General features: G+C 39.9%; 2 protein-coding genes across 2 annotated transcripts; both read left to right on the forward strand.

Moving 5' to 3' along the window:
* Nucleotides 1-5,399: 5,399 nt before the first annotated feature.
* On the forward strand, nucleotides 5,400-6,522 carry LOC102396747 (putative olfactory receptor 52P1). The gene has a single exon (XM_006053587.2). It carries the CDS (start codon nucleotides 5,533-5,535, stop codon nucleotides 6,520-6,522), a length of 990 nt encoding a protein of 329 aa, XP_006053649.1. The 5' UTR covers nucleotides 5,400-5,532.
* Nucleotides 6,523-15,073: 8,551 nt separating this feature from the next.
* LOC102396442 (putative olfactory receptor 52P1) lies at nucleotides 15,074-16,057 on the forward strand. The gene has a single exon (XM_025265944.1). The coding sequence runs from the start codon at nucleotides 15,092-15,094 to the stop codon at nucleotides 16,055-16,057; it is 966 nt and encodes a 321-aa protein (XP_025121729.1). The 5' UTR covers nucleotides 15,074-15,091.
* The last annotated feature ends 3,777 nt before the right edge of the window (nucleotides 16,058-19,834 follow it).

Genomic DNA, 19,834 nt, shown 5'->3' on the forward strand with positions numbered 1-19,834 from the left:
GCAGGGCAGGTGCGGAAAAAGAAACCAGATAACTGGCCAGAAAGGAAGGCAAAATCAGAAGAATAGCCTTATATTGTTGTAGCCGCGTTCATTCTGGGAAACAAACTCACTCAGAAGGACAATGCAGATAGTGGAGTGCAGTTTATTTCCCTGGTGGGCCCAAGGCAGAGTCTCCTCTTAGCCAAGGACCCCAACCAGTTTTTGTGAAAACCTTATATACTATAAGTGTACGTGCCCAAACCCACCTCCCCAAATTCCCTGAAACTAGTCTGAACAAAGGAAAAACAAATAGCAGTAGCACTGAATGCTGTGGGAGTCAACCCATGCCTACGACAGTGGATGGTGCAGTGCTAAGTCATGTCCGACTTTTTTTGATCCCATGGACTGTAGTCTGCCAGGCTCCTCTGTTCTTGGGAATCTCCGGGCAAGAATACTGGAGTGGTTTGCCATGCCCACCTCCAGGGGATCTTCCCAACCCAGGGATTGAACCCATGTCTCTTACATCTCCTGCATTGGCAGGTGGGTTCTTTTACCACTAGCGCCACCTGGGAAGCCCCATGGAAAAGAAAGATATGATCAAAGTTAACCCATGATCCATATGCCTTAAGCCTAGGTAGTTAACAATGGAGAGTTATCAATAGGCCTGTGGTCATACCCCAGTAAGCGTAATAGAATTTATGATTGTATTCGGTTACACAGATAATTAGGGTAATTTTTTAGGCTACAGAGAGTCTAGGTACAAGCTCTAGGGCTCTTCCATTTGGCGGGGTATGTGTGTGTGTGGGGGGGGGGGGTGGTGCGGGGTCTGGTTTTCCAGTTGGTATGTTGTTTCCATAGATACTGGGCATATAGCTCAAAGTCCACAGTCTGGCCCAAGATGGAGGCTTGCTTTCAAGATGGAGCCTGTTCTGTCTGTTTCCTCACTTAATATAAATGACTTAACTGCCTCTTTACTATGGTCTTCCTCACTAGAGGGGACACCCACACCCTTTCTCTCCAGGTATGCATCTCTGCCTTGCTTCTTTCTCACCTAAACAAACTGCTTCTCTGTGTGCTCTCCTACTTGCGGTTGTGCTGTGTCTCTTATAATAAACTTTGTACCAGCATTTACAGTTTCTGTCTTTAAGATAAATGCATTTTTCTTGGGGGGCGGGGCAAAGATCCAGGGAAAATTAGCCTCTAGCTTCTAGCCCTTGTTGGTTTGGTGGCCAGGATTCCTGGTTCTCATCCAGGTGGACCCAGGTTCAATAACGACAAGGATTTAAGATCTCGCTTCAGGCCACCACCCACTGCTGCCTCACAGAGATCTCCTACATTGCAGATGGATTCTTTTACCGCTGAGCCACCTCAGCATTATTGTGTACAAGGACCATGTGAGTTAGACTAGTATCATCTGAAGCATGGCCTTATTCCAAAATCTACTGGGAGAGTAGCACTGAAACATATACATTACCGTATGTAAAATAAGAAAGCCAATGGGAATTTGCTGTATGACGCAGGGAGCTCATCCTAGTGACAACCCAGAGAGGCGGGGTGGAAGGGGAGGTGGGGGGAAGGTCGAAAGGGAGGGAACATATGTATGCATACCTGTTGCAAGGAAAAGTCAATTCGGACTCCAAGTTGGAACTGTTTCTTTGACTTGCTTTTGTTATTATAATCATATATAATGACTTGCCTAAGAGAATCCTGCCCCTCTGCCTTGGTGTTAAGCTTAAGAGCCTTGGTTCAGGACTTTGTCCACCTGTGGATGTGAGGAAGGAAGAAATTAACATATCTCCTACCTAAAGCTTGCCATTCTAGGAGATATTTGCAAGATTCATGGCTTTTTACTTTCTTTCCTCACCTCCCTCTCATCTCTGATTGTAAAGAAAGAGCACTTCTAGACCTCAGTAAGATGGTTTTTTGGAGACATGAAGCAGCCTTGCCTCAATATTTCATCTCTGATTCAATTCATTGGCCTCTTATATGGTGAGCAGAGTGAGCTTGGTCTTATTGATACCTATAACTGATTCTTTTGACGTATTGCAGAACCCAGTACAATGCTGTAAAGCAATTATCTTCCAATTAAAAATAAATTTTTTTTTTTTAAGAAATAGCAAAAAAAGTCTATATTAAAGAGCTAAAGCTCTGTCTGTAGGCATCCACCAAATAGAGGTTAAGTCATACAAAACCAACATTACGTAAAAACTGGCAATGGTCAAAATTATCCCTTTTCCCCTGAGAGTTACTTTTCAGGTTATGTTGTTCTTTGAATGAATCCAGCCCAGTGGGATACTCTAATGAACTAGTTTTTTGGTGTTTTTTTTTTTTTTGTTTTTTTTTTTTTAACCCTCCCTCTTTCTTTGATCTCTATAGAATCAGGCTGTGCCCTAAGTTCTTGGATGATGAAATCATAGAGTCCAAAATTTCCCTTATATAGTGTCAGAGCCTTAGTCCATGTAGAAAGGATGCTATATGTTGTGCCCCAAGAAAAAGAAACAGGAGGAGACCCAGGGTGGCAGAGATCCCTTTCCCAGGGGCTAAGATCAACTCAGTGGAAAAGAAAAATAGTGTTCTATGAAACACGAAATAGGCAGATTCAAGTTGTGACTTTGGAATGACAAGCTCTGGTTATCAGAAGAAAAGAGGCTGGTAGGAATAAGGGAAAACATTTCTAGGTAAGTTCTCATGTAAATCATTAGAACTACTCCTAAATCCCTTTCTTTTAATCAGATTGTCTTCTGTAAGTGCCTTCCATCTGTAGCACCCACTACTTTGAACTGGCCATTCATCTGCTAGTCACTTAGCAACCTCTACCCCAGATATCTGAAAGTAGTGCCTCACTTCAGAAAAGTAAACAGGTTTACAGGGTATATAGGAGGTAACAGAATAAAAGTTTCAAGAATCAGATGGTTTTCAAATAATGCAGAAATGTATTTAGATACGAGCATGTAGGGCTGATTTATAAGTCCTGGCTTGTTGTTATTGTACAGTCAGTAAGTTGTATCTGACTCTTTGCGACCCCATGAACTGCAGCATACCAGGCTTCCCTGGCCTTCATTAACTCTCAGAGTTTGCTCAAACTCATGTCCATTGAGTCGGTGATGCCATCCAACCCTCTTATCCTCTGTTGCCCCTTCTCCTCTTGCCATTAATCTTTCCCAGCATCAGGGTCTTCTCCAATAAGTTGGCTGCTCTATCAGGTGGCTAAAGTATTGGAGCTTCAGCTTCAGCATCAATGCTACCAATGAATATTCAGAACTGATTTCCTTTAGGATTGACTATTTTTATCTCCTTGCAGACCAAGCGACCTTCAAGAGTCTTCTCCAGTACCACAATTTGAAAGCATCAGTTCTTCAGTGCTCAACCTTCTTTATTGTTCAACTCTCACACCCATAGACAACTACTGGAAAAACCATAGTTTTGGCTCGTAGTGAGTACTTAATAAGTATTACTTAAGTAGAGAAATTGCTTAAGGAAAGGAAACTTAGTTTAAGTGCTATGCAATAGGGCAGAGATATGGGCAGAAGCATGATGTGGTTTCCCTGGTAGCTCAGTTGGTAAAGAATCTGCCTGCAATGCAGGAGACCAGAGTTTGATCCCTGGGTCAGGAAGATCCCCTGAAGAAAGAAATGGCAACCCACTCCAATATTCTTGCCTGGAAAATATTATGGACAGAGAAGCCTGGCAGGTTAGAATCCATAAGTTTGCAAGGACCCAGCTTAGCGACTAAACTCACCCCATGATGTGAGCAACAGCAGGAAAGGGAAGGTAACAATGAGGCAAGGATAATTCTTAAGTTTTCAAGAAAAAAAGAAATAAATTTTAGGTAAATTTTAGGAAAGCATTTTAGGTAATAGGAACTGTCAGTCATAGATCCCACTTCTAACCTTGTCTCCAGAACTCCACTCACGTGACAGCAAGGTCACACTGATTTTCTCACTATTCCTTAATATACCTAAGTTTCCTAGGTATCAGAAGTCTACAAACTTTTCAGATTCTTCTAATATGCAACCAAGACTGGGAACCACTCTTTTGACTCTATGAAGTATGAAAATAAGCCAGGAGAGGGAATAGAGAAAAATGGCTGCTTCAGAAGATGATATACAGTTATTGTGATAAAAATAGAAGTTTAATAAACCAGTATTTATTTATTTATTTATTTTGCAGACCTACATAAGGGTAGGCAGTGGGTCATGTGAAAATACACAGAGAAATTGAACAGTAAGGGCAAATACCCTGAAGCAGGAACAAACTTATCATGCTTCAAGTACTTCATGATATGTCTGAAGAATAAATTAGTAGCTCAGTGGACTAATTTGAAGTAAATTACCCATGATTAAAGGCAATTCAATCTACACATGAGGGCTGACTGTAATGAAAGAAAGATGCACAAATCAGAAGAAAAACCACAGAAGACTGTCTATCAAGTGCATAAATACATAGCTTGAGAGAGAGAGTAGGAGATTGTTTTGTACTTGACAATACCTATGGATAGCCAGTCTGGTAGTTGGACCTGTCCTTGTAGTTCTTGGCATAAATGGAAGATGCCCTCAGCAATTGCCATCAGGAAACTTTGCAGCAAGTGGGGAAGGTTAAGAATGTTTATTACTAAGAAATGCTAGAAATTACACAGCAAACTTGGGACCACACAGTGAGTCATGAGTAGCACCTAGGTCTTGGGTCCTTCTTTTATTGGAGTCAAGTGTGTGGGCTTAGGATTTTGTAGGCTCACTGTTTGTTGGTGAATTTAAAACATAAGAGCAGAAATCTAAAGTGTGGGGAAAGGGAAAACAAAGGACCCAAATGGCCAGATATCAAAAACAACCAAGAACTCTAAAATAAAGGAAACTGGCCTCCCCATTCATCTAGTCCTCTGGCTGCCAAAGTGTTTATGAGATAGCCATCTCTGAAGTATATGCCTAGGCAATCAAAGCTCAAGGCAAGCACTTGCATTACAAAAAAAGAGAAAATCCAATTGTCAGGGTTTATCCTACAAAAGGAGCAAGCTGATGTTGTCTTCATTTAGACAACCTATCTATGACATTTTGTCCAAAAAAACCCCAGAGGAATCCAGTGGGGAGAAACAGGATTATAACCAGAGACTAGATTTCTGAAAGAAGGATAACACATAAGGAACATGGAGACTCCCAACAACTCATCACTCTTGCAATAAAATGTAAGCATATTTCCTCTCCGTAGGACGCTTCCCAATGAGAATATTACAGTTCTTCTATCATGTTCTTCCATCTTTTAATCAAGGTTGAAAATCTTTTCTCCTATTCTTACTCAGAATTTCAGACAAAATTTTTGATGTAGAGAATTGCTGAACTGGAAGAGGTGAGAGTTAAAGTCCATTACAACATTCCTTATACAGAAAAGAAGTTTAAGGCTCATAAAGAAGTGAGTGTGAAAATGATGTTGTGATAGAACTGAAGCCATGTTGAAAACTCCATGTTTCCAAAGGGGTATTCTTCCATTTTTCTCTGAACCCTAACTCAAGTGAGTCACTGAAAGCCAAACTGATATTAAAAAAAAAAACGGCACACTGCCATGTCTCATTGGGAAGTGTCAAAACTTCCTTTATCAACCACCACCAGTTTCTACTATGCTATCTTCAACCACTCCAACTTTATGACCTTCACTTTGATGGGCATACCTGGCTTAGAGGCACAGCACTTATGGTTATCTCTTCCTTTCTTCTCCATGTTTTTGGCTATCCTCATCAGTAATGGTGCCATCCTTTTCATGCTGGCCAGGGAGCCCACACTTCACACACCAATGTACCTGCTCCTGGCTCTGCTGATGGTGGCTGACCTTATATCCACTCTGGCTCTGTTGCCTAAGCTCCTCTGCCTCTTCTGGTTCAATGATCGGGACATAGCTGTCAATGCCTGTTTCACTCAGATGTTTTTCATCCATGGAACATCCGTGGTACGATCAGCCCTACTTGTTGCAATGGCCTTTGACCGATTTGTGGCTGTGTGTGAGCCACTACGCTACAACGCAGTTCTGAGCCATTCCTTAGTTGGACGCCTGGGACTGATGGCTTTAGCCAAGGGGGTGATTCTTATCCTGCCCATGCCTCTTCTACTGCAAAGGTTGACCTTCTGCCACATGGTCATTCCTCATACCTACTGTGACCACATGGCTGTGGTGAAACTGGCCTGTGATGACACCAGGCGTAACCGGATCTATGGGCTGTTTGTGATTCTTCTTGTGGTGGGGCTTGATTTAGTGCTCATTGGCCTCTCTTATGGTCTCATCTTGCAGGCCGTGATACGTCTCAATTCTCGAGATGCCATCTACAAAGCCCTTAACACCTGCTCAGCCCACCTCTTTGTCATCCTTATCACTTATGTGCCTGCACTCTTCTCTTCTCTCACCCACCGCCTTGGTTACAATATCCCACTTCCTGCCCACATTCTTCTTGCCAATCTCTACCTTCTTATACCCTCAATGTTCAATCCCATCATTTATGGCATGAAGACAAAGGATATACAGGTCAAAGTGGCCAAATGCCTGTGCAGAAGACATTCATAGGTTATAAGTCCTGATCACGTACCTGTGAGTAAGTGAACAATGAGGACAATTGTATACACCCTTGCCCAACCATCCAAGATCCAGTTGTATCTCCAGATGATCTGTGGAAACCATGAAGAAGTATGTGTTGCATGTGTTAGCTTATATGAAGAGCAAATATGATTGCACTTTCATTGATTTGTAAACTAGAAAGGGGAAAGCCAAGATAGCTCTTTCTATGTCTGTTTAACAGCACCACTCTTATGACATGGGTCTCTTTATAATTTTCACATATGTGTTCATGTTTGCTAACTTCAGAAAAAAATTTTATGTGAATGATCCAAGAAAAACTTTTCTTATATTGGTGGAAAGTTTGTATTTGTTTCAGTTTTCTATTTCTCTAATTCTATGTCTGTTTCTAAATAGTATTGTATTGTTGCAAGGGACCTGACAATACTCATTATCTTAAATGTCACCTTAACTTGTAAAGTTTCTGAATTTTTTAGTGCAATGGATCTGGAGGGTACTTTGCTTAGTGAAATAAATCAGAGAAAGGCAAATACAGTGTTATCACTTATCATGAAAGACTGCTGCTGCTGCTGCTAAGTCGCTTCAGTCGTGTCCAACTCTGTGCGACCCCATAGACGGCAGCCCATCAGGCTCCCCTGTCCCTGGGATTCTCCAGGCAAGAACACTGGAGTGGGTTGCCATTTTCTTCTCCAATGCATGAAAGTGAAAAGTGAAAGTGAAGTTGCTCAGTCGTGTCCGACTCTTAGTGACCCCATGGACTGCAGCCTACCAGGCTCCTCTCTCCATGGGATTTTCCAGGAAAGAGTACTGGAGTGGGGCGCCATTGCCTTCTCCGCATGAATGACTGGCAAAACAGAAAGAAACTCCCAAATATAGAGAACAATCTAGTGGTTACCAATGAGGAGAGAAAATGGAAGAGGGGTAAAATAGTGATAAGGGATTAAGATGTACAAACCATTTTGTATAAAATAATAATTATAAAATTACATAGTATAGCACAGGAAATATATCCAATGTTTTATAATAACTTTAAATTGACTTTATCTATGAAGATATTGAATTACTATGTTGCACATCAGAATCTAATATAATATTGTAAATCAACTATATTTCAATAAAACAAGTTACTTAAGATATAGCAGTGAAAGAGATACACTTTGATAGTTTACAATGAACAATGTCAGATTCACGAAGATTCCGAAGATTTAGCTTCGGGACCAGAGACCAGGCTTGATCACTCAAGAGCTTTTGTGTAGCAGTTTTATTAAAGTGAAAAAGGATAGAATGCTTCTGACGTAGACATCAGAAGGGGGACAGAGAATGCCCCCCTCTCTAGTCTTCGGAAAGGGAATTACATACTTTTTCAACTGGTTATTAAAGCAAAAGAATGTCTCAAGGTTGTAAAGATCTTACTAGACCTCCCACAATTTACATTTTAAGATGGCAGGATTAGAATTGATAATTTATAATTAATTAGAATAATTAATTAATTAATATTTGTTTATTTATTAATGATTAATTAGAAATAATTAGAATAATTAATAATTAGAATTAATAATAGAAAGATCTTACCAGACCCAATCCCATGTATACATTTTAAGATAACAGGATTAGTCAGAAGTTTCTCAAGACCGAGAAATGTGTCCTCAAGCAGGATACATTGTTGTTATATAATCCTTACTAGACTAAGGTATGTAGAAAAAAAAGTTTGTCCTTTCCTTCTCCTTGAGAATTCCAGACTCCTGTCCCCTTTAGAGACCTAGACCTCTTTCTCCTCCTCAGGTACCCTGGACTTCTTATCAACCTGCCTCAGAATTGACTCTCTCAACTTTAATGACCCACCTCTCAGAATAATGGAAATAAAAGCACAAATAAACTAATGAGACCTAATTAAACCTAAAAACTTTTGTACAATGAAGGAAACTATAAACAAGGCAGCCTTCAGAATGGGAGAAAATAATAGCAAATGAAACAACTGACAAAGAATTAATCTCCAAAATATACAAGCAGCTTATGCAGCTCAATTCCAGAAAAATAAACAATTAAATTAAAAAAAAAAAAGGGCTGAGGAACTAAACAGACATTTCTCCAAAGAAAACATAGAGATGGCTAACAAACACATGAAATAATACTTGACATCATCATCAGAGAAACACAAATCAAAACCACAATAAGGTACCATCTCATGCCAGTCAGAATGACTGCCATCAAAAAGTCTACAAATAATAAGTGCTGGAGAGGATGTGGAGAAAAGGGAGCTCTCTTACACAGTTGGTAGGAATGCAATGAGTACAGCCACTATTCGAATGAGTACAGTGTGGAGATTCCTTAAAAAACTGGAAATAGAACTGCCATATGACCCAGCAATCTCCTGCTGGGCACACACACTGAGGAAACCAGAATTGAAAGAGACACATGTAACCCAAAGTTCAATGAAGCACTGTTTACAGTAGCTAGGACATGGAAGTAACCTCTGTGTCCATCGCAGACGAATGGATAAGGAAGTTGTGGTAACATGACTCATTGGAAAAGACTCTGTTGCTGGGAGGGATTGGGGGCAGGAGGAAAAGGGGACGACAGAGGATGAGATGGCTGGATGGCATCACCGACTCGATGCACATGAGTTTGAGTGAACTCCAGGAGTTGGTGATGGACAGGGAGGCCTGGCCTGCTGGAATTCATAGGGTCTCAAAGAGTCAGACATGACAGCGACGAACTGACTGACTGATACACAATGGAATATTACTCAGTTATAAAAAAGAACGCATTTGAGTCAATTCTAATGAGGTGGATGAAACTGGAGCCTATTATATAGAGTGAAATAAGTCAGAAAGAGAAACACCAGTACAGTATATTAACGAATATATATGGAATTTAGAAAGACGGTAACAATGAACCTATATGCAAGACAGCAAGAGACACAATGTAAGAACAGACTTATGGACTATGTGGGAGAAGGCAAGGGTGGGAAGATATGAGAGAATAGCACTGAAACATGTATATTACCATTTGTAAAATAGATGACCAGTGCAAGTTTGATGCATGAAGCAGGGCAGTCAACGCTGGTGCTCTGGGACAACCCAGAGCGATGGGGTGGGAAGAGAGTTGGGAGAGGGGCTCAGGATAGGAGGACACATGTACATCCATGGCTGATTCATGTCTATGTATGGCAAAAACCACCACAATATTGTAAAGTAATTAGCCTCCAATTAAAATAAATAAATTAAAAATAATAAACACAGATCTCAAAAAAAAAAAGGGGGGGGGAGATACACTTTAACCCTCCTCTCTCCCTCCATGAGAGCAAACAATAAGTTTCTCATGTCAAAATGACAACCTCCTCACCAGAGACAGGATGTTGGGGCCAAGAAGCCCATATAAAGAAATGCTGTCCCTTTTCTAATTTACTACCTCAAGCCCACACTCTGTTTAGATTCCTCATTAATTAAGTTTCTTTGTCTTATCAATTCCTCACAAATTTATAGTTTCCTTCTCTAAATGTATAAAAACTACCTGCTTTGCCATTTGTTAAGTTCTACTTCTACAAAACCTCAATGTACATGGATTAAATTTGTTTCCTTTTGTCCTGCTAATCTTTATGTGCCAATTTTATTATTCATCTGGCCATAAGAACTCAAGAGGACTACAAGGGGCAATTTTCCCCTCTCAAACTATAGTTTAGACTATCCAAGTTGACACATCATAGAGCTACTGTAAGCTCCATAGAATGCACCACCCAGGACTTTTCCTGTATCTTGCTGAGAGCTAGACTTGATTAGGGGGGAACAAAGGCATTGCAAACCTTTATTTCTCCCTTGTTTTATTTTTATTTTTCATTTAACTAAAAGGAGTGAAATGGATTGAAAGTTTCTCTAAAGCACTTTTAGCTATAGACAGATGAGAACATTCAAGGCAGGTTTCAGGAAAGGAAAGTTGCTACAATCCTGTTCTTCTCTAGGTTTTTAAGGTAACATGTTAAAGGTGTTTATGATAACTACATTGTCCAATAGCACTCACCAGAAGTGCAGACCATAGAGCAATTTGATAAGGAAAATCCAACCAAAAGATTTTTTTTTAATGTTCATTTTCTTAAAACAGTGTTTCTTAAAGTGTGATTCCTTTACCAGTGACATTTGCATTAATTGGGAAGTCATAAGAAAGGCACACATTAGGACCCTGCTCCAAATTTAGTGAATCAGAAATTCTGGAGGTATAGACTGGCAACCTGTGTCTTAACAGGAGCCACAGGTAATTTTGAAGAACACCAAGTTTAAAAACTGTTGACTTTGGAGAGACTCTCCAAAACTAGGATCAAGAGCATGCATGCAGTTGATTGAACATAGATCTAGTCTAGTGGGAAGTGTCTACAAATGAAAATTGATCTGTTTGAATATGGTGGGACTAGAGGAGAAGCATTTAGAATGGTGATAAGGAGACCAAATCTTGCAGTAAATTATGGATAGAGACCATAATTCTACAGATAATTCTTGGACTATCCCCTCATAATATAAGGCCGTAGATGATGGCTGGGGCTGGTTTACTGGGAATAGAAGTTTAAGACATTTTTTCAAGAGTCTTGGGATGCATGGTAAGTAAACTCTATGAGTGGTAAAGTTATATCAAATAAGTAAGCTCTTTACATATGAGAGTATTGTTACCAAGAGTGAATTAGACCCAGAGAAGACAGGATTGTGGTTTTAATGCAAATGAGCTCTCTAACAGTACAGTTTACTGAGATTTGTTGTTTAGTCACTAAATCATTTTTAACTCTTTTGTGATCCCATGGACTTCAGCCTGCCAGGCTCTTCAGTCCATTGGATTTTTCCAGGCAAGAGTACTAGAGTGGGTTGCCATTTCCTCCACCAGTGGATATTCCTGACTCAGTGACTGAATCAGCATCTCCTGCATTGGCAGAAGGATTCTTTGCCACTGAGCCACCTGGGAAGTCTTCATTGAGATTAGCACAGTTGATAAATTCTCAGCAAAGAACAACAGGAGATAGAGGTTTAGTAATGTTTAATGTATATGACTTTCTAATATAATTACTTCATATAGTGAAAAACTGCATTCACATCTCCTGCTGCTGCTGCTGCTAAGTCGCTTCAGTCGTGTCTGACCCCATAGACGACAGCCCACCAGGCTCCCCCGTCCCTGGGATTCTCCAGGCAAGAATACTGGAGTGGGTTGCCATTTCCTTCTCTAATGCATGAAAGTGAAAAATGCAAGAGAAGTCGCTCAGTCGTGTCCGACTCTTTGTGATCCCATGGACTGCAGCCCACCAGGCTCCTCCGTCCATGGGATTTTCCAAGCAAGAGTACTGGAGTGGGGTTCCATTGCCTTCTCCTAGATACCAGTATAATTTCCTATTGAATACCATCACCAGCTTGCTACATCGTGCACAGGTTAAATAATAATAATAAAAAAAAGTGTCTAACAAAGCCAATTACTGTGCAACTATGTAACAGTGACCAGTCTGGGGACATGTACAGTAAATCCTCTATAACAGTGTAGTCCCAGGAAAAAGTAAACAAGGCAGAATGACTCTGGGATAAACAGGGACATGAAAAAGAAAGCATATCCACCCTGGGATCCTTGGAAAATGGAGCTGCATTGGAAACAGGGATCCAGGTCAGATAACCATAGCGCTTGTATCTGCAAGTTAAAAATGTTAGGTGCCCTTAGATAAATAGTCCCATCTCTGAGAGGTGGAGAATTAGAAAGAAAATGAAACAAAAATAGAGAAAGAATTTCAAGGATACAGACTATAAATACTCCTTCCCTGACTCTTTAACAAAAGCCTCTAGCTTCACCTCTATATTCTGATCTGATCATCTGGAAAAGAAAGGCTTGGATGTTCTGTTTCCTAGGAAACACAGTTTCTCCCTAGATGGCTCTGGCCTTAAACACAGTGCAATCCACCTAACTCCCAAGTGGGACTGTGAGACAGATTTCATCAGCACAACAACCTCTGGGCTCAGTATTCAGAAAGTTGAGGGCAGGAGACTAGTAATGTTCTTTCCATCTTCGGAGAATATTTCTACAATGTTGTGCCTTCTCTTCTCTGCTGTCCTGCAGTTATGTGAGTTTGGGCTAGGGAAAGATTCTAGGAAAGATGTTTCTTAGCCCTCAAGAAAAATCTTCCTGTGTAGACGGTGATGGAAAATTTACTTCAAAGAAGAGAAAGTGAGATTTAGAGGTATGGAAAGGGGATTTTGCTAAATAACAACTCTATGTAATCTAATTTGGGATTTGTTCAGCAGATTTCCTAAAATGGGAGTTTTAATTTGTCATTAAGCCCTCTAGTTGGAAAGGGAAGCTGAGTGGGGAGCCTTCAACAAAGCAAGTAGCAAGTGATTTATTAGTCAAACCAGAGAAATGGGAGGCATTATGAAGTAAATTCAAGACATTTGCTAAGAACTGATTACTCACTAAGCACTTGAGAGGAATGTGTGTGTAGTGACACTTTGCAGAGATCAACAACAGTATATTGGGCAGGGGAATCAGCAGAACCTTATTGATTCCATTGACTTTTTTCATGTTTCAATGGTCTTACAATTGCCAGAGGTATCCCAGTTTAGCTGTGCTCTCACACAGACAGAATGACAGGCTTTGATTTGTGCTGCAGTTTCAGGCATGGAAAGTTTCTCCAACCTATGTTTAGCCAAATGGTGATGCTGGAACTTTTATCTTACTGAGGGCATTGGCTTTAATGTCACAATAAGAACTGGATTAGAAATTTAGTCAGAAGGCGAGATTCAAACTGAGGTGTGAGTAAGAATGATACCAAATATTTTTCAATATCGTAAAATATTTTATGTAAGAGATGGTGTGAGACAGGGGTTTATTCCCGTGAGCTGGATGAGATGATAGTGGGAGAGAGTGACATGATAGGAGGACATGGCCTTATGAAGGTGGTGGTACGCATAAAGTTTGGGATCCCTTGGATGAAAACTACAGGAAATACAGGTCGTGTTCACTTGCATCAATCAAATTATGAGCCAATCTAGTCAGGTGATATGTGCAATATGTGATAAGTCCAACTTCTACAAGAAAAAAAGTCATAAGACAGAAAGTCAGTGACTTAAGTAGGAAGGAAATTCAGAGAACCATTCTCAAATTAAGCATCTGGGCTAAGGGTGAGTGAGTTTGTGAGAGACTGAAAGCCATAGGGATGTCTGGCATAAACTAAATGGCTGGGTGGTGCTGTGAGCAGCTTTCACAACCTGACTCCTGCTCCGCTATCCATGTTGAGCCCTTCACGTTAGCTCAGTGAGCAAATCTGTGTCATAAAAGTAAGAGCTGAGGACATATAGTGTAGCTGAGATCAGACTGGGAAGCTGTTTTCCAGTCTCTGAATGATCGTCATTTAACTGTAGAGATCATACAGAAAACACTTATAAAGAATATGTATTTTGTCAGTAGGTTTACCTTCTAATTCTTATTGTATAAATAAATATTCAAGATAAGATTAGATTCTAATAAATAGCAGGTTAAGGAAATTGTGTTAAAATAGGATATGAGGTCACTGACCTATTAATATGAAAGCAATGGTAACAGCAAATGACATTGTTTACTGAACACCTTCTATGAGCCACACACTGTACAAGGCGGTGTTTGCATTTCAACATCCTTACAAAGTATTATTACCATAATTCAGACCAGAAATGGAAATCTGGTCTTAGAGTAAAATTGGTTTGTCCAAGGCAATAGTGTCAGTAAGAGATTTGTTCCCAGTTATATGGGTCCCAAGCTCTTTTTTTTTTTTTTTTTTTTGTGAGCACACCTTCCAGCTTTAAAAATTCTAAGATTCTGTATCTCTAAAATATTCCTGCCTCTCTTAAAAAAATGAGAGAAGGAAAAAGAAAAAATCTAGAATATACTGTCACTTGAATATTTGGTGGAGATCTAGAGAGCTCAAAGCACATAAATAATGTTCACATTTTTGGAACAGTTAAAAACTTTTACCTCAATCAGTTTTAATTTAGGAATGAAAAGATCCTAAGTTAAATAGATCAGAACATTAGATCTTTGCTGTCTCTGCCCCCTCAGATATAAGTTCATGGGACAGTGTGTCCAACAATACTCTACATAAATACCTAATGGAATAAGCCATATTTATCCACCTTCTGTGGAGGTCATGTAGTTTATTGATCTTGACCTGTTGATAGAATAGCGCTTGTCACCAACCTTCTCTCCTCTTAATCCCTATGTTTATGAGAACAAACAACAACAGTTGATCTTGTTCTATACATTTGGGCTATCTGGTGCATTATCTCTTAAATTCATCCACATTGTAAGGAAGGATATTCTGTGAAGTCCAAAATAAAAAAGTTTCTTCCCTGATTTTTCTTATCTTGTGACTATGCACCTACAGTGTCTGGTCTATTAAGGAATAGGAGAGTTTACTTTGCTTGTATTCTGTTAAATACAAATGTGGAGTAAGAAAGAGAAATGTGACTCTAGCTGATTCATATCCCTGTTCTGTGTTGTTTCCTTAGGTGATGTCATGCTGTAGGAGGGTTTCTGACCCAAGAAGTTGCCTAGTACTCTTGGCCAGACCATGGCATCTCCTAATCATACTTCCCTGGACTCTTCTGTTTTCATACTCATGGGCATCCCAGGTCTGGAAGAGTTCCACCTGTGGCTCTCACTCCCTGTGTGCCTCCTGGGCACAGCCACAATTGTGGGTAACATAACCATCCTGGTGGTCATTGCCACTGAACCAGCCCTACACAAGCCTATGTACTTGTTCCTGTGTATGCTTTCAACCATTGACTTGGCTGCCTCTTTCTCCACAGTCCCCAAGCTCCTGGCCATCCTCTGGTGTGGAGCTGGACACATGTCTTCCTCTGCATGCTTGGCACAGATGTTCTTCATTCATGCTTTCTGCATGATGGAATCTACTGTATTGCTGGCCATGGCCTTTGATCGTTATGTGGCCATTTGCCACCCGCTCCGCTATACCACTGTCCTCACTGACACCATCGTTGTCCGCATCGGGGTGGTAGCTATGGTGCGAGGTTCCATTCTCATGCTCCCATGCCCCTTCCTCATTCAGCGCTTGAGCTTCTGCCAAAGCCATGTGATCCTGCACACCTACTGCGAGCACATGGCTGTAGTGAAGCTAGCCTGTGGAGACACCAGGCCTAATCGTGTTTATGGGCTGACGGCAGCACTTCTGGTCATTGGGGTGGACTTGTTTTGCATTGGTCTTTCCTATTTCCTCATTGCACGAGCTGTCCTTCGCCTCTCATCTCATGAAGCTCAGTCCAAGGCCCTAGGGACCTGTGGTTCTCATGTCTGTGTCATCCTAATCTCTTATACACCTGCCCTCTTCTCTTTTTTTACCCATCGCTTTGGTCACCATGTTCCACTCCACATTCATATTCTTTTGGCCAATGTGTATCTGCTCTTTCCACCTGCTCTTAACCCTATGGTATATGGAGTTAAGACCAAAGAAATTCGGGAAAGAGTTGTCAGGGTGTTTCAAAAGGGGCAGGGAACTGGGCTCAAGGCACCAGAGTGATCTAGGAGTATAGAAGGGACTTAGTCCATACGGTAATAAGCTTTTCAGGATTAAACTGTCCTTAGTGTTTGATACTTGCACAGAGGTTTAAAGAAGGCTATGTTGGGTCACAGTATTTTCTAGACCATTCAAAAGCATAAGAAATCACAGTGAAAGTAAAGTTGGTTCATCATTCTTAATTTTCATCCAAGGAAGTATAACATAGGGAGATGCTTCCAAACTTGGTTAGAGGAGCTTTGGCATAGTCATTGGAACTTTCCTCACTACCTGGCCCTCTCCCAGTTCTGTGGGCATGGATTTTTAGCCTCATATTTTTGCAGGTATATTACCAGACTTCCCTGGTAGCTCAGATGGTAAAGCATCTGCCTACAATGCAGGAGAACCAGGTTTAATCCCTGGGTTGGGAAGATCTCCTGGAGAAGGAAATGGCAACCCACTCCAGTATTGTTGCCTGGAAATCCCATGGACGGAGGAGCCTGGTAGGCTACAGTCGCAAAGAGTCGGATACGACTGAGCGACTTCACTTTCACCTTCATTACCATCAGAAAGATCAAATAATAGGACCATACACAGTTAAAGAAATTAGAACTACAAGGGACTTATGCACTTTTGCATTAATGCTATATTTGTCCATTAGAATTTGAAGGCAGGAAGAGAAAAAAGTCTAACCAATATTCTCAATTTTAGCAAGTGGCAGATCAAGGGCTTGAAACCTAGACTCCTAAAACAGTAAGACCTTCATGGATGAGGGCACAGCATAGGTAAGGAAGAGCTGTTTCTAAACTTGAAATATTGATCTCAGAGATAAATTTCTGACTCCAGTCTCTAGGGATCCAACCTAAGTCCAAGTGACCTGGAAATCATTCTGGGTCTAAGGTTTCTAAATATTATTATGCATTCATGTAATTAAGAGGTCCTTCCAGAGATCACTGACTCGTAACTCTGAACCTAGGAGTCAGGATAGTCACTTGCTCAAACTAGTTGGGATAGGAAGTCTCAGCCTCTCATTGATACATTTATATAGAAGGAAAAAAGTCCCAAGTGGATCTTAATCTTTCAGTCTTAGCTAACACAATGTAGTGGAAAGGTCTTAATCGCATCTTTAAAACTGGGCTTGGAAATTGTTACTGTACAACCTAAGTCTTCTGCTTTCCAAAAAGAATAGCTTCAGACAATCAGCTTGACACATTTAACTGACAAATTAATTTTCAACTGTGAATTTATCAATGGTTCTCATTGTCTGCTTGTCATTATCTGTTTGCCATCTTACACTGTTAGGTAGAAGAGACACAAAATTCCCTGCTGTAATTAACAGATTTTCCCATACCAGTCTCAAGGTGGTAAAACTAAGATGAGCTTTAAAAGCTTCCGTTCTCATGAATATGAATAATTCTGATACTTCACATAGATGGGAATAAAATACATTAAACACTAGTTTTCAAAGGAAAGGTAATCATTACACTGTTCTATAGGAAGATTGCCATTGCGTGGAGCGGCACTGATTTTAATTTTTTTTTTTTAAATTATAGTCTTCAAACGGAAATGTTCTTAACAGATTTTTAAGAATTGTATACAATTCTTAACACCATGGTTCCTCAACTAAATTTCTATTTTATCCTTCAAAATGACCATCATACTGGCACACAAGCCCTACAACACCAACTCCAGAACAATTCTGTGCTCTGTGTCATGTGTCGCTATACTCCAAGTATGGAGCACTTCTGAAGAAAGTATAAGGATGGGAAGATTTCAAGCACCATTTGCTCATAATTTCAGATTTTAACTGGTATCTCATTACGTAACTATGCTTTACCTATTACATGGTTTATAGCAATAAATTTTTTATCATACTAAATTTGTTATGTACCTCCTGCCTCTCATGGCTTCCATATTCCATTAATTTCTATTCCATAAGGAAAAATGAAAGTATTAGAAGTAAACTGGACTTCCCTGGTGGCTCAGATGGTAAAGAATCTGCCTGTCATGCAGGAGACCGGGGTTCCATCTCGAGTAGGGAAGATCCCCTAGAGGAGGGCATGGCAACCCATTCCAATATTCTTGCCTGAAGAATTCCACAGACAAAGGAGCCTGGCAGCCTACTGTCCTTAGAGGTGCAAAGAATTGGACACGACTGAATGACTAACACTATCTCACTATCACCATAGAAGCAAACTATCTCAAATTCCAATCTTTTGACATCTACTGTCATTATTTTCTCATATTATTGTATTTGTTTATTACTAATATATTTTTCTGATCAAGCAAAGTTCTCAAACTATGCTTTTGGGAGCTCAGACCATCACTCACTTTCTCTATTTCTTGTGTTCACAATGTGTTTGAACTTACTGACTTTTATATCTAATACCAGAAACCTTGTGACTTTTATTTTTTATGCAAGTTTTTGATAAATATATTTGGAACTAATTATTTCTGCTTTCTTTCTTCCTATCTCTTCCCCCCATTATAATCTGGCTTCAACTGCAGGTTTAAGTTTCCAGTGAAGTGTGGGTCATCGAAGTCAACAGTATCTTGTCTAATTGGACTACTTTTCAACAAGTTGTATTATTGACCAATGTACTTCTCCACCATCTGTCTGCTATTGACTTCCATGATACTGCACTATCCTATCTTTTCTTCTAAGTCTACAATGTTTTCCTTCATGTTCTGAAAAAAAAATGATATTAGATCAAAGAGAAAACCTCAATGAGGTCCACAGAAAAAGTAATAAAAAATATTTCAAAACTGAGTACAATAAGACTAGAGATTTTTTGAAATGCCAATACTATTGACCTGAAGCAAACAGACTGACAGATATGTTTCCAGTACAGATAAGTCTATTTGCAATCACCAGGGAATTGCAGTCTGGGCTTTGAAACCCTACTGAGACATATGAGTATCTGGGATATCAAGGAAAGAACTATTTTGCAGCAGGAGAAAGAAAGTTGGGATGGCCATAGTGAACCAAGGCTTCATGGTTTTTTACTAGCTGAATCCTTGCCTGAAAGAATAAAGGTCTTTCTTCCTGTTGGGCTATAATCTGTGAAAGCTTCCCTTTCTGAACTCCCAACTCCATTTAATTGAAATTTCTGTTTGTTAATTTTTTAACAAAATCTTTGGTTATTAAGCAACTCTAAATTTGAATGTCCATCTCCATGATATTTTTTGCAGAATACCAAGTAAATTTCATGTGACCTCACCCTCCACATGAGTTCTCCCTATAATTCAAGTCTCAATAACATCAGTTTACAGGAAAGAAAAATATGAATGGGAAACTGAACAGTCATCTTGAAACATATATCTACAGAAACCATGGTCTGGGGCCAGATGACTGAAATTACTGTTTTCACTTGTGAAAGAAATTTCAATTTAATAACTGTGATTTAACTCTGAACAAAATGTACTGTACATTCTTGTTTTTCACCAAAGTTCTCTGTTTTCTCAATGATATCTTCAAGATGAAATAGAGAGTTTACCATGAGGTCAATAATATAATGAATTGTAAGCCTCTGGTTGTCTTATGAGAAACATAATGACCTGATATCTGACCAGGTCTCTCCTTGCATGAGTCTTACTTATATTTGCTTCATTCCCACCTAATGAGTTGTCTCCTTTATTTAAGAGGGCTTTCAAAGAATGCACATTTTGGAGGGAGAAGTACAATAATGAAATTTATAAAATATTATAATAAATGTATTTCTATGAGTACATTTCTATGAGTACATAGGGTTATGGAGAGCAGTGGTTGCTTTTCTTCCATTGAGCTGAAAATGAGCCTAA

This window comes from Bubalus bubalis, chromosome 16 (assembly GCF_019923935.1).
Source record: "Bubalus bubalis isolate 160015118507 breed Murrah chromosome 16, NDDB_SH_1, whole genome shotgun sequence".
NCBI classification, from domain to species: domain Eukaryota; kingdom Metazoa; phylum Chordata; class Mammalia; order Artiodactyla; family Bovidae; genus Bubalus; species Bubalus bubalis.

What these genes read in the sequence shown, in the direction of transcription:
- LOC102396747 (XM_006053587.2), top strand. Translation starts at nt 5,533, where the DNA reads ATGTCTCATTGGGAAGTGTCAAAACTTCCTTTATCAACCACCACCAGT.
- LOC102396442 (XM_025265944.1), top strand. Translation starts at nt 15,092, where the DNA reads ATGGCATCTCCTAATCATACTTCCCTGGACTCTTCTGTTTTCATACTC.